The 14,626-nt window shown below is 37.6% G+C and overlaps 1 protein-coding gene across 6 annotated transcripts in view; it reads left to right on the top strand.

Moving 5' to 3' along the window:
* The window catches only part of LOC127809667 (sodium/hydrogen exchanger 7), a 156,853-nt gene that overhangs the window by 58,143 nt on the left and 84,084 nt on the right, over positions 1-14,626 (top strand). For 5 of the 6 annotated variants that reach the window (XM_052348650.1, XM_052348655.1, XM_052348649.1 and 2 more), the window contains 3 exons: positions 9,801-9,845; positions 10,172-10,279; positions 12,684-12,915. In XM_052348650.1, the coding sequence (XP_052204610.1) occupies positions 9,801-9,845; positions 10,172-10,279; positions 12,684-12,915 (385 nt within the window). The remainder of the gene's footprint in view (positions 1-9,800; positions 9,846-10,171; positions 10,280-12,683; positions 12,916-14,626) is intronic. The other variant, XM_052348651.1, reaches the window with a different exon arrangement.

Below are 14,626 nucleotides of genomic sequence, written 5' to 3'. Positions count from 1 at the left end.
TATTTGAGGTTAAAACCAAACTTAGTAGAACTAAACATAGGGGCATGAATGTCACTGAATACTATAATAAGATGCATGGCTTATGGCTAGAGTTAGACCATTATCAAAATATTAAAATGGTATGCAGTGCTGATGCTGCAACTCTTAGTCAAATATTTGAAAGGGATAGAGTGGTTGAGTTCCTAGTAGGCCCCAACTCAGAGTTTGATCAAGTTCGGGTGCAAATCTTAGGGAGAGAAAAGCTTCCAGCACTCCATGAGGTCTTCGCTATGGTTAGAAGTGAGGAGAATCGAAGGACAGCAATGCTTCATGTAGCTGGATCAGAGAGATCAGCCATGATCTCCAATCAAAGGGCTGTTGTAGTGACTGAAACTGGTCCAGAAAAATCAGCCATGGTGTCCAACAGAGGAGGTGGATCAAGGATAAAAGCAGGAAGGGTAGAATTTCAGTCTCGGACTGCAAATAAAGAGGCACTATGGTGCACCTTTTGTAAAAACCGAGACATACTAGAGAGACTTGTTTCAAGCTCCATGGAAAGGAAGTGGTTTTGAATCATTTGGGAAGTTTTAAAAATCTGGCAGCCAAGAATCAGGCATATGTATGCAGCAAGGGTTAAGAAGAAGAGGGATTAACTACCCAAATTGATCTTGCTCCAGGTGTTGATTTTTTAAATATTGAAGAAATCTCTAAGTTGAAGCTGTTCCTCAAGACCCTTCAAGACGGTGCATGCTCTCTTGCACACTAAGACTCCTCAGGTAACTGCCTCCATTCAGCATTTTTTCCAGCCTTTAAGACTGATAAACAGGATGTATGGATTCTAGATACTGGGGCCACTGATCACATGACACCTCATTCCCGTGTTTTTGATGCCTACCACTCTCTCCACCTCTAAACAAATCACAATAGCCAATGGAACATCTGTTCCAATTTTAGGCCAGGGTATAGTCACTCTAAACCCTTGTTTTTCTCTCAAACAGGTTCTTCATGTACCTAGTTTATCAGCCAATCTTGTTTCTATTCACCAACTAACCAAAGATTTGAATTGTCGGGCTATTTTTTCCCTCATTTGTGTGAATTTCAGGCCGTGACAACAGGGAAGATGATTGGTGCTGCTAGAGAATGCAATGGGTTGTACTACCTGATGAGGGAAGACACTTATCCTACAAAGGAACAGCTTCCAGCTGCTGCCTGCTCATCTCAGTCAACCTTCAATTATAGGGATGTATGGCTGTAACACTACCGATTGGGTCATCCTCTTTTCACTCTATTAAAATTCATGTTTCCTACATTGTTTGGATCTTTATATCCTAGTCCTTTTCATTGTGATGTTTGTGTTCTGTCTAAGCATCATCGTGTGTCCTATCCTCCTAGCAAGAAAATCTCATCTACACCATTTACTTTGATTCACTCAGATGTGTGGGGACCATCTAAAATCCCTAATTGTTTTGGGGCTCGTTGGTTTATCTCTTTCATTGATGATTGTACCCCGTATGACTTGGGTTTTTCTATTAAAAGATAAGGCCACCATTAGTTCAGTTCTTCCCACTTTCTGTAAAATGATTGCAACTCAGTTTGGTTTGCTTATCAAAAGATTAAGAACTGATAATGCAAGGGATTATTTTAATCATCAGTTGCACCAATACTTCCAGCAAGAAGGAATAATCCATGAATCTTCTTGTGTTAATACTCCCCAACAAAATGGGGTAGCTGAAAGGAAGATGGAACTCCTCCTTAATGTGGCTTGATCTCTTCTTCATCACCACAATGTTCCTAAATCCTTTTGGGGGGAAGTAGTCCTTACAATGACTTATCTCAATAACCGAGTCCCTACCAAGTTACTACACAATCAAAGTCCTTTACACTGTCTATCCTCTTTCTTTCCCGATCAGTTCTTACATTCCTCTCTTCCCCTTCGGAGGTTTGGTTGTGTATCCTTTGTTCACTTTCCCAAAGAACACCGCGATAAACTTGATCCTCGAGCAATCAAATGCATTTTTCTTGGATACTCACCCTCTCAAAAGGGGTACAAGTGTTACCATCCTCTCACTCAAAAATTTTATGTCTCCAAGGATGTCACGTTTGTGGAATCTACACCTTTTTTTGGCTCATCCTATGCTAGTCCCCAGGGGGAGACTTTGGTTCAAGGTGACCACCCTTCTTGTGATAGTGACATCTTCTTTCCTTCTATTCAGCCTATTTTTACATCTTCTCAGCCCCTTAGCCATCCTATTATCTCACCTCAATCTCCAAACAACAGTCATGAATCATACCTCAATCAAGGTATGACTGAGCAGGAGTAGGGGCAATCAAATACTCAAGAGCTATCACCCTTTGTTAGGTATAAGGGATCTCCTTATGTATTCAAACGTAGACAGCCCCAGCATGCACCATCATTGGCTCCTAGTCAAGGTATGAATCACATTCAACCTTTACCCTTAGTCCAGCCTGATGACCTAGACCTACCTATAGCCCTTCGAAAAGGTAAAAGAAGTTGCACTCAACACCCATTAACCAATTTCTTGTCCTACCATCGTCTTTCCCAGAATCACAGGGCCTTCTTAGTATCCTTGGACTCCATTGAAATCCCAAAGTCAGTTGATGAGGCTTTAAAAGATCTGAACTGGAGGCAAGCCATGTTAGAGGAGATGAAAGCTTTGAAGAAGAATCATACATGGGTCTTAGTGCCTCAACCACATGGTGTTACACTAGTTGGCTGCAGATGGATTTTCAATATCAAATACAATGCTGATGGGACCCTAGAGAGATACAAAGCTAGATTGGTCGCCAAAGGCTACACTCAATCATATGGCATAGACTATCTTGAGACATTTACCCTTGTGGCAAAGATGACAACTATGAGAGTTCTTTTATCTTTAGTAGCTTATTTTGGATGGAGCCTACAACAGTTGAATGTTAAAAATGCATTCCTACATGGAGATTTAGAAGAAAAAGTTTTTATGGAGTTGCCCCCTAGATTTCAGGAAGGGGAAGCAAGGCAAGTGTGCAGACTAGGGAAGGCACTCTATGGGCTCAAATAGTCCCCCAGAGCATGGTTTGGTAGGTTTTCCAGGGCCATGATAGGTCTGGGATATCACCAAAGTAGGGGTGATCATACACTATTCTTCAAGCATTCAGATAATAGTCACAGGGAATGATGTAGAGGAACAAAAGATTCTCAAGGACAAGTTAGCCAAAGAATTCGAGATTAAAGACCTTGGTCTCCTCAAGTATTTCTTAGGGATTGAAGTTGCTTATTCTAAGGTTGGAATATTTCTCTCTCAAAGGAAATATGTGTCGGACTTGTTAGCTGAGATATGAGTATCAGGAGGAAGAGGATCTAATGTGCCAGTAGAGCCTAACAGCACGTTGAGAGTTGATCCTAATAGTCGACTAGTAGATAAGGACAGATACCAAAGGCTGGTAGGACGTTTGATATACTTGTCTCACACTAGGCCTGGTATTGCTTTTGGTGTTAGCCTAGTGAGCCAATTCATGCACAACCCGACAGAAGAACAGATGCAGGCCTGATCAAAATATCCTATGTTTCATCTAAATACCAAGTGGCGGATGTGTTAACTAAAGGGCTTGCAACTAAGAGGTTCGAGGATTTAGTATGCAAGTTGGGAATGATTGACATACATTCTCTAGCTTGAGGGGGAGTGTTGGATCATAAGGATATTCGAGACTAAGGCAATGGAGATTTTGTTAGGATTAATTCCTAAACTAGAATTAGGATCTTACATATATCTTTCCTTTCTTCCTTATTGTTGATTATCTTTCCTCTCTTGTATCTTTCATTTCTGGTTATTTCCTTTGTTGTTGTATTTCCTCTCTATAAGAGAGCTGATTGTGTTCATAGTAATTGCAATGAGATTATTAAGTTTCTCCTAAAAGTTTTTACACATGGGATTCATAATGCCAATTAACTTCTAATGGTCACATTGACAATATAAATCCATGCAAAGGAATAAAGTGGTAAAATTTTACCCTGAGTGCGCTTCCTGACACAACCCTCTAGCAAGGGAATGATGAGATAAAGTTCCAATGGCATCCTCATATTGAAAAGTTTTATGAGATGGTGGTGAATGAAGATTTTCTGATCACTATAATGCCCAAATTTATGAGCTTATTCACTTTTCTGAGAAAGAATTTTCCAAGCCTCCATCTTCATCACAATTCCTCAATCCAAAAACTATCTTAGACATCATTAACCAAGTTATCTCTTGCATTTTGATGTGTAAAATCAATAATTTTCAATTATCTACTTACTGAATTTTTGTAGATATTTGTATGGATTTGTGGAAAAAGGAAGCGGTATTCCTTGATAATTTTATTGATGTCAATAATAGAATTTATACAAGAAGTTCCTAAGAATTCTTCTATATTTTAGGACTAGATTACATTCTTATATTTTAGGACTAGATTATTTATCTAATATCTAGGACTAGATTACATCAATTTAAATATACAATAAGAAGATAAAACACAAAATAGATACAAAAGATAAAAGAATGAAAACAACCTATCTCTATCTTGACCTAGGCCATAGCTTCTTATCCTCGTTCCAACACTCCCCCTCAAGCTGGGGAGTAGATATCAATCATGCCCTGCTTGTTAATCAAGACTTCAAATTGGGTATTTGGCAAACCTTTTGTAAGAACATCAACCACTTGATGGTTGGAAGGGATATATGAAATCTTCAATAGACCGCTGTCTAATTTCTCCTTTAGGAAATGTCTATTAATTTCAATATGCTTGGTTTTTTCATATTGCACCGGATTGTAGGCTATACTTATAGCTAATTGATTATCTCCCAAGAGTTTAATAGGACTTTGTATCGGAATTTTCAAATCTTCTAGGATAATCTTTACCCATAAGAGCTCGGATACACCTAGGGCCATAGCTCTAAATTTTGCCTCAGCATTGGATCTAGCCACCACCCCTTGCTTTTTACTCCTCCAGGAGATCAGATTTCCTCCTAGAAATACACAGTACCCAATTGTAGATCTTCAGTCAACCAGTGAGCTACCATAATCTGCATCTGTATATCCTTGAAACTTTAAGTCTGTCCCTGGAGTGAATAAGATCCCTTTTCTAGGTGTAGCTTTAAGATAACATAGAATCTTCCTTATTGTTGCCATATGTTCTTCATTAGGATCATGCATGAACTGGCTGACTAAGTTGATAGCAAATGATATGTCAGGGCTAGTATGTGACAGATATATTAATCGCTCTACCAAGCGTTGAAATCTCCCTTTGTCCACCTCTTGACCACCTTTATTTGCTTGCAATTTTGTATTGGGATCTACAGGTATCTTTCCTCCTTTTCCCCCTAATAACCTTGTTTCATCAAACAAATCCAAGATATATTTTCGTTGAGATAAGAAAATACCTTCCTTTGAGTGTGCTACTTCTATGCCTAAGAAGTAGCACAATTGACCGAGATCTTTGATTTCAAATTCATAAGCTAAGTTTTGTTTGAGACGGTCTTGTTCAGTTGTGTCATTCCCTGTTACCACTATATCATCCACATAGACAAGCAAAACTGTTACCTTTTCTCCTGTATGTTTGATAAATAGAGTGTGGTCTCCTTGGCTTTGGTGGTATCCCATAGAAAGCATGGCCTTTGAAAATCTTCTAAACCATGCTCGAGGGGACTGTTTGAGTCCATATAAGGGTTTCTTGAGTTTACAAACCTGAGTCTTCCCATCTCCTTCATGTGTAAAGCTAGGAGGGATTTCCATAAAAACTTCTTCCTCTAAATCTCCGTGTAAGAAGGCATTTTTGATATCGAATTGTTGCAATTTCCATCCAAATTTAGCTGCCAATGCTATTAGAATTTTCACCGTAGTCATTCTTGCCACAGGTGCAAAGGTTTCTAGATAATCAATACCATAAGATTGAGTATAACCTTTGGCCACTAGGTAGGCCTTATTGTCAAGAGTTCCATTGGCTTTGTATTTGACATTAAAAATCCACCTGCAACCCACTAGTTTGGTATCCTTTGTTCTAGGAACTAATTCCCAGGTTTGATTTTTCTTTAGGGCATCCTTCTAACATTGCCTTCTTCCAATTATGGTCTTTTACAGCTTCTTCTACTGATTTGGGAATAGCAATTGCATCCAATGATGTTAGGAAGCTTTGATATTGATCGGATACACAGTGGTATGATAGATGAGAAGCTAATGGATGTTTGGTGCAAGTTCTAACACCTTTTCGAATGGCAATGAGAAGGTCCAAGTCCAGGGGTTCGGATTGGGGTTGAGATGTACTGGGGTTGGTGGCTGGATCTTTACTTGGTATAATTTCCAGGCTAGTATTTGGAGCTGATGATGGGACTGGCTGCAGTTCTTCAATGGGCTGCCTTCTCTTGTATACATAGGGAGAACCGTTGTACCTTATAGGAGAACCAAGGTTGGAGTGAGGATGATCAGTTGGTAAGGGTTGAGGTATCATACTAGGGCTGAAATTTTTGGAAGGATCTTGACCGACTGCTTAAGTCTCTAGACTTGCATTTAGAAATTCCCAATCCAAATCTACAAGATTTGTATCTGTTGGCCTTGCTGGAATGAGAGAAAAATAGGGCTGAGATTCATTAAATGTGACATTTTTTGAAACATAGAACTTTCGGGTGTTTGGGTGGTAGCACTTATACCCTTTTTGAGTTGGAGAGTATCCAAGCAAGATGCACTTAAGGGCCCTAGGGTCCAACTTGTCTCTATGGATTTTGATTATGTGAACAAAACATACACATCCAAACACTCTTAAGGGAAGCTGAGTATGAAGATTAAAGTCTGGAAAAAATGAATTTAAAGATTGAAAAGGACTTTGACCATTTAGAACCCTAGATGGTACCCTATTAATGACATAAGTAGCTGTTAACACAGCTTTTCCCAAAAAATATTTTGGCACATAATGATGATGAAGTAAGGTTCGAGTGACATTGAGAAGATGACGCATCTTTCTCTCTGCCATCCCATTTTGTTGGGGTGTATCAATGCAAGATGACTCATGTATGATTCCCTCTTGTTGGAAATAAGTTTGCAAGTGAGTGTTAAAGTAATCCTTTGCATTTTCTGTTCTAAGCCTTTTTATAGTAGTCTCAAATTGGGTTTGAATCATTTTGCAGAATGTGATCAATGTGGACCCAATAGTAGTCTTATCTTTTAAAAAAGAAATACCCAATACATTCGTGTGCAATCGTCAATAAATGTAATAAACCACTTTGCCCCAAAACAATTGGGTATTCTAGACGGCCCCCAAATATCAGAATGGCTCAAGTAGAATGGTTTTGAAGATAAAATATTATTGATTGGAAATGAGACTCAATGATGTTTAGCAACAATGCATTCATCACACCTAAGACTCCTAGGGTCTGATGACTTAAAACAAATCTGGAAATAATTGTTTTAACAATCTAAATGGAGGATGACCTAGCCTAAAATGATGTAACCAAATAAAAGATAATTTAGAGGCTGACTGGGAGGATGAAGAATAAGCCACATGTTGTTGTTGTCTCCTTGTAGAACAATCATTCTCCCCATCCAAGATATAGAGCCCATTTCAAACTTTAGCCACACCAATCATCTGCCCCGTTTTCTTGTCCTGAAACTTACACATTGAAGGAGAGAAAACAGCCAAACAGTCAAGATTTTGGGTTAGTTTTTGTATAGAGATCAAGCTGGTAGTTAAGGCTGGAATATAAAGAACTTGTTCAAGGGAAAGCTGAGAGTTTAATGATACTTTGCCTTTACCTAGGATAGGAATAGTGGTTCCATTGGAAATCATGATATGTTTGGTAGGCTTAAGGGTGTCATAAGTCACAAAACAATGAATATTAGGGGTCATGTGGTTGGTAGCCCCTGAATCAAGGACCCAACTGCTATTCTTATCAATTTTAGAAGCTACAAAAACTGTATAGGAAGGGAAGTTACCTTGAGAATTACCTTGATGGGCTAAGGAGTAGGTTGCTCCATCTTGAAACGTTCGGAGAAAAGCTTTTAACTTACCTAGCTCCTCGGCATTCTGTTGAGTAGAATCAGCTTCTGCTTCCCTTTTATCAGCTTCCTCTTCTTGTTCTTTATTTACATGAAAACTTTGGGATTTTATGTTCTTGAAGCCTTCGATCTTGCTCAAGACTGCCTCCTTCCCATGCAGTTTAAAGCATGTTTCCCTAGTGTGGCAGGGCTTTTTGCAAAAGCTACAGCATTGTGAGTCTCGATTATTACTAGGGCTATGATTCTGGAAACTTGATCCTGGTTTGCCAGGGTTTTGGAACCCTAATTTTTCAGCTTTATTTCCTCTACCTTCTTGCTTGTTGATCACAAGGGTAAATCCCTCAGTGGTATGTTCAGTTAGCATAGCATATCTTCGATTTTCCTTACTCCTTACAATTGCAAAAACCTCATTAAGATTTGGGAGTTTCTCCTTACCGAGAATTTGCACCCTTACTTGGTCGAAGTCAGGATTGAGTCCAGCTAGGAACTCAACAATCCGGTCTCGTTCAATTATCCGATTGAGTGTTGCAGCATCCTCTCGGCATACCATTTTGATGGGCTGATATTGGTCAAGTTCCAGCCACAATCCTCTTATCACGTTGTAGTAATCTATGACTGTGAGTTGGCTTTGTTTGGTAGCTGTGATCTTTGTCTTGACTTCAAAAATCACGGAAGCATCCTGGAGTTTGGAGTAGGTTTGTTGCGTTGTCTCCCATACGGCTTTGGCTGTACTTAGGAACATAAAGTTCCTACTAATCTCTGGTTGCATAGTTCCCCATAACCAAGACATGATGCGAGAATCATCTATGTCCCAAGCTATGTACGTTGAATCTGTTTCTTTGGGAGGACTTCCAATCAGATGGTTACCCTTCCCACGGCCTTTCAAAAGAGTCTTCACTAGTTGGGCCCATTGGAGATAATTTTTCCCATCCAACCTATAAGATGGATGGACTATAGGTAGTTCTGAGGCCAGAGAGACTTCACCAGCCACTGGAGAGTGATCTGGCTGATATCCTTCTGCTGGATTTGTATCACCAGTTGGACTTGCGATATCTGATAGTTCCAGCATTGCAATCTTAGAGGGGCTGGAATCTTTAACTGCTTTCGGCTACCAGCAATTTCTTGAAACAGCTGGCTTGTGGATGCAATAAAGGCACGTCAAGGGCAAATAAGGGTGGTCCAGGATAGGGCAATGAAGGCAGGACCAACGGAGGATCAAATCAAGGACTGTGCAATGAAGGCACTAGGGTTATGATGTATCATACTCGGCCTATTGCTCTGATACCATGTGGAAAAAGGAAGTGGTATTCCTTGATAATTTTATTGATGTTAATAATAGAATTTATACAAGAAGTTCCTAAGAATTTTCCTATATTTTAGGACTAGATTATATTCCTATATTTTAGGACTAGATTACTTATCTAATATTTAGGACTAGATTACATCAATTTAAATATATAATAAGAAGATAAAACACCAAAATAGATACAAAAGATAAAAGAATAAAAACAACCTATCTCTATCTTGACCTAGGCCATAGCTTCTTATCCTCGTTCCAACAGGATTTAGTTTTTGTTTAAGTGTTTCAGAAGATTTTTATATTCTTTTGCTGTTTCTATTCTGTTTCCTACCATTTCTGCATTATTTCCATATCCAAGCTAACTGAAAGTCTGAAACGAATTTCAAACAAAACATTGATCCTTGTCTGTCCTACATTGACATGTTACGCATCATTTATTTTATTTGCTATTTTTGTGCCTGGCTTTGATTTTGTTCTGAATATCTACTTTTCGGTTGTTTCAGCAATCTAGTGGCAACTCAAACATCTCTTCTGAGACAGGAACTCTGGTATGCTGTAAGAAAATGTGTGTGAATGTTTTCCTGGGGGTGGCCCAAGGGGTTTGATCTTATTGTTTGAGGAAAATATAATACTAGTAACAACGAATGATGGGGATCTTATCATTTGAAGAAAATATAAGAGTAATAGCATCAAATGTATGTGCATATAACCTTACTTTAAATGCATATACATTTGAAGAAAATCAAACAATATGTGCATTTGATTTAACCTGGAGGGAAGAGAACTGTTTTATGAATTTGGAATATGAGTGAGATCTTCTGAAGTGAAAACTATAACTTTTTCTTAATGCCAACTCTTTGTCTCACTTCTGCAGTTTGTCTTTTTCACTGGTGGCATCGTATTTCTGACGCTCATTGTGAATGGATCAACCACCCAGTTTGTTTTGCATTTCCTAAATATGGATAAGTTATCTGCGCCAAAGGTAAACTGATTCTTAGAATGCTTTAGCTTGTAGTGTTATTAGTTTCAAATGTTTTGAGTGTACCATAAGAACCTGCGACTGGGCTGGAGAATATGCTTATTAATCCTGAAGTTCACCAAGATGAAAATAAGATCTCAAGGAACAGCTTTTTAAGTAGAAAGTAGCCAGCAAAAATTATTTTATTGATATGTTTGTTGTTGTTGCACGAAGTATGTAGGGTCTGTTTTCATGTAGAAGTGGAACTCTACACTGTGTTCTTTATATGTATGTTATTACATTATACAAATTAAATGATAAATTGCCAATCATCCATTTTCTTATATGTTTCTTCAAGGTACTCTTGCTCATTTGTCATCAACGCGTTTCCTCAACTAGTAGTGCCTTAATTCAAATTAGATGTTACCCATTAATCTATTTCTGTTTGACTCCTGTTACTTTTTGTTGCGACTTGATGCTAGGGGGTTCTGAGCAGCATGGATCCCTAGGAAAGTGGTGGGGACGTACAAGTCTCTGAATAGTCCATTTCTATGCATAAGCTATCAAGACTAAGAATCAGCGTAAATGTACTTCATATAAATGAAATGTCAAAAATTCATCGTCTAGTCCACAAATCGATACTCTAGATAATAATATGCAATTGGAATCAGATACTCTCTTTGATCTAAGTATAAACCATCTTTGCCACTGTATCTGAGTCTATCTATCTATATCCATATAATTATATCATCAATACAGAAAATGGACTCTCCTATACTGTATCCAGGTGTAGATATCTAATATAAAAGATGGAAGAAGAAGATAAGAACATGTCCACGTAGCCTACCAAAACTTGGCAACCCTATTTCTAAATAAGATGCCTCTCCTGAAAAATAATCACTCAAAAATCTGTAGGATAATACATACACACGATGAGTCATGAGAACATAATTGGCAGATGACCTACACTAAGATGGATGGGAGATGATTGAATGCAAATGACAGAGAGTTAATGTAAGAAAAGTTTTGAAAATGTGGTTTAAAAATAAGTATAGCTAGAACACAGGGTTTTTGCATATAGCAATACACATAAATGAAAGTCAGAAACATGTGAAAACAGACCTAGTAGCAAATGTAATCATATCTGAGTGTTAATTTCTTCCAACTGGTGTGAGCTGTTTGGCAAGCTCAAGCCTGAATATGTATCATTTAGCCTGAACATGTATCTTATTGACTCACACTGTATCATCTTGTGTGTATTGGTTGACACGCGAGGTTAGAAGCTCCCTGCTAACTAGGGTGGATGTGGTGCATTGGCAACTAAACTTACACTTCTGTTACTACAGTGTCCTAACTATCTTATTCCATGCTATATGTATTTATGAATTATACTCATGGAGACAATATTCTTGAATACATTAAAACATGTCTTGTCATGTCTAAATCTCATGTCATGTAACATGTCTCTAAAGTAAGTCATTGATAGATCTAGGGACGGACCCAAAGAGGGACCAATGGGGGTGGCCGGCCTTGTTGAGATAAAAATAATAATTTGAAAGATAAAAGTTAATCCTCTATATACCATTCTAAACTTTTAGATAAGATGGTGTTTAACAATTTAGCATGCTATCAAAGCAAGCAAAGATCCCAAGTTCAAATCTTGCCACTAACCCAATATTTAAACAGTTGCACTTGTTTGAACTAGTTATATCATGGAATAAGAGCAGACAAAGATAAAGATAAAGTTATGCTGTGAAGCCAGTTATGCTTTAGATGTGACATTCTTCACTCCCCTACTATTAGGTTACAATAGAAAATGGTAGAGATGCGTTTGGGGTTATAACAAAAGCTTTAGCATTGCTAAAATTGCAGCATTCTTCAGACAGCTAAAGCTGCAACATTGTTTTTTCTCATTTCTTGATGCAGATCCAGAATTTTAATTATTTAAGAACTTCATAATCCTAGTTATGTAGGATTTTAGTTATTTAAAAAGGTTATGTGGATTCTGTTTAACTTGATAAGTACCAATATGATGTAAAAAAGAACTGCCTGGAAAGTTTAGAAGATTAGGAATGTTTGATCATGTTTCCTAGTTTAAATTCCTAGTTTGGCATGGTTTTGTAAGCATCTTATCCTTTAGGGATTATTCATATTTGGATTATAAATTATTGAATACGGAAGTTTGTTTTTTCATTTGCTCATTCTCTTTTCTTCTTCTTCTCCTCCTCCTCCTCCTTGTTAGGTGTTCTCTTCTCATCTTCATCTTTTTCTTAGTCCCTAACATTTTGGTGAGCTAGGCACACTTCTTTTTTCTTTCTTGGTAAATTTTATGCATGCATCATCTTATACTTGTTTCCTTTTTACATATTTGTGTATGTGTGTGTGTTTCAAACTATATTTGATATTAATGGCATGTGTTTTATGGCAGAGGCGTATATTGGAATACACAAAGTATGAAATGTTGAACAAAGCACTAGAGGCATTTGGTGATCTAGGAGATGATGAAGAACTAGGACCTGTTGATTGGCTTACTGTTAAAAGATATATTAAAAGCTTAAATGACGTGGAAGGGGAACGAGAGCATCCCCATAGTGCACCGAACAATGAAAATAATTTTGATCATATGAACTTAAAGGATATACGTGTACGTCTTTTGAATGGTAGGTTTTTATTTATTTTTTCGTTGTTCTCTTTGTTATAATTGTGACTCAGAATTCAAATTTGACTGAAATTGGGACTCCTAATTTGATCGTGATTATGACTTCGAATTTGACTGTGATCAAGATGTTGTCAAATTCGATTTTGATTGGAATTTATCTCATTTGAATGAATATTCTTGTGAATTATCTTTTAATCAGGATATAATTTCATGTGTACATTTATAGATGATTCAAGTCTATAAATAAGTGTCCAATGCTCTGGAATTAGTTACAGTAATATCATCTTAGTAATATTTTGGTAGTGGTAATATCACTTTTGTTATAGTAATATTTTCTTAGTGATATTTTGTTCTTTCTGTCCGTGATTTTTCCCGATTTGGATTTTCTATGTTAAATTTTATGTTTGTTTGTGTCGTTGATGGTTTGATTGTGATTTGTATTCGATCCAAATTTTGTAACAAAATGGTATCAGAACCATTGAATCAAACCATTAACTTTTGGTAGATCTCAGTCGTTGGATTTGCACTTCTTCATCATTGTCCACAACTAGGGTTTTGTTGCCTAGCCGCCGCTATTGCTGCTGTCGCCGTTCGACCATTGTTGCCTCTCCGTCGTCTACCTCTACTCCTTCAGCCAATCATTGGCATCGATTCCTCTCTGTTGTCGACTTTGTTCTTCTTCAGCTATCCGTCCTTCATCAATGATTGCCGTCGACTCTAGCCCTCTGCCATTGCTGTCAACGACCCTACAACTTTCGTTATTGCTGATGTTTTGCCTCTTGCCATTTTCGTTGATCGTCATTGCCAAGCTATCGCCGCCGCTAGGTACTTCTACCATTGTTGGCTATTTCAAGCAACCCAGATCCAGATTTGGTCCAACCCAACCCATTGGCCCACTCCAGTTCGATAGATCTGATAGCCCAGATCTAGATCTGTTTTTGCCCAGATTTACTGCCCCAGATTTGGTATTATTGTTTGTTTCTATTGGGATTTTATTTATTGATCGTTTGGCATTATTTGGGGTTATTTGATTTTTGTATTGACTACCTTGAAGTATGATATTTCATTGTTGGATCGGAATATTTGATTCTCATTATGGCAAGTTAAGATGTGTTGGTGAATGTGGAGTCATTAAGATCAGAAAAGATATGTTGAGGATGATCTCGTTGCCTATGCTTTAAGTGCGGTTGAAGATATTCACTACTGTAAATTTTATGTGGATTTGATTGGTATTCCCCATGGTGTGGATTTGGTTAGTATTTGTCAAGGAGATTAATTTTCTGTAATTTTGTTGAATTTCATGTCAAGGTAGAGCTTATTATAATTGTGATATGAAATTCAAATTTGACTGAGATTGGGACTCTTAATTTGATCGTGATTATGACTTCGAATTTGACTATGATTAGGATGTTGTCAAATTTGATTTTGATTGAAATTTATCTCATCTAGAGCAATATCCTCGTGAATCATCTTCTGATCAGGATAGAATTTCCTGTGTATATCTATAGATGATTTGATCTATAAATAGGTACCCAATGCTCTGAAATTAGTTGCATCAATATCATCTTAGTAATATTTTGGTAGTGACAATATCACTTTTGTTGTAGCAATATTTGTTTAGTGATATTTTGTTATTTTTACTGTGGTTTTTTCTGATTTGAGTTTTTCATGTTTCTGTGTTCGTTTGTGTGGTTGATAGTATGATTATGGTT

The sequence above is a fragment of the Diospyros lotus genome, chromosome 9 (genome assembly GCF_014633365.1).
Source record: "Diospyros lotus cultivar Yz01 chromosome 9, ASM1463336v1, whole genome shotgun sequence".
Taxonomy (NCBI): Eukaryota; Viridiplantae; Streptophyta; class Magnoliopsida; order Ericales; family Ebenaceae; genus Diospyros; species Diospyros lotus.
This window is presented reverse-complemented; position numbering and strand designations above follow the sequence as displayed.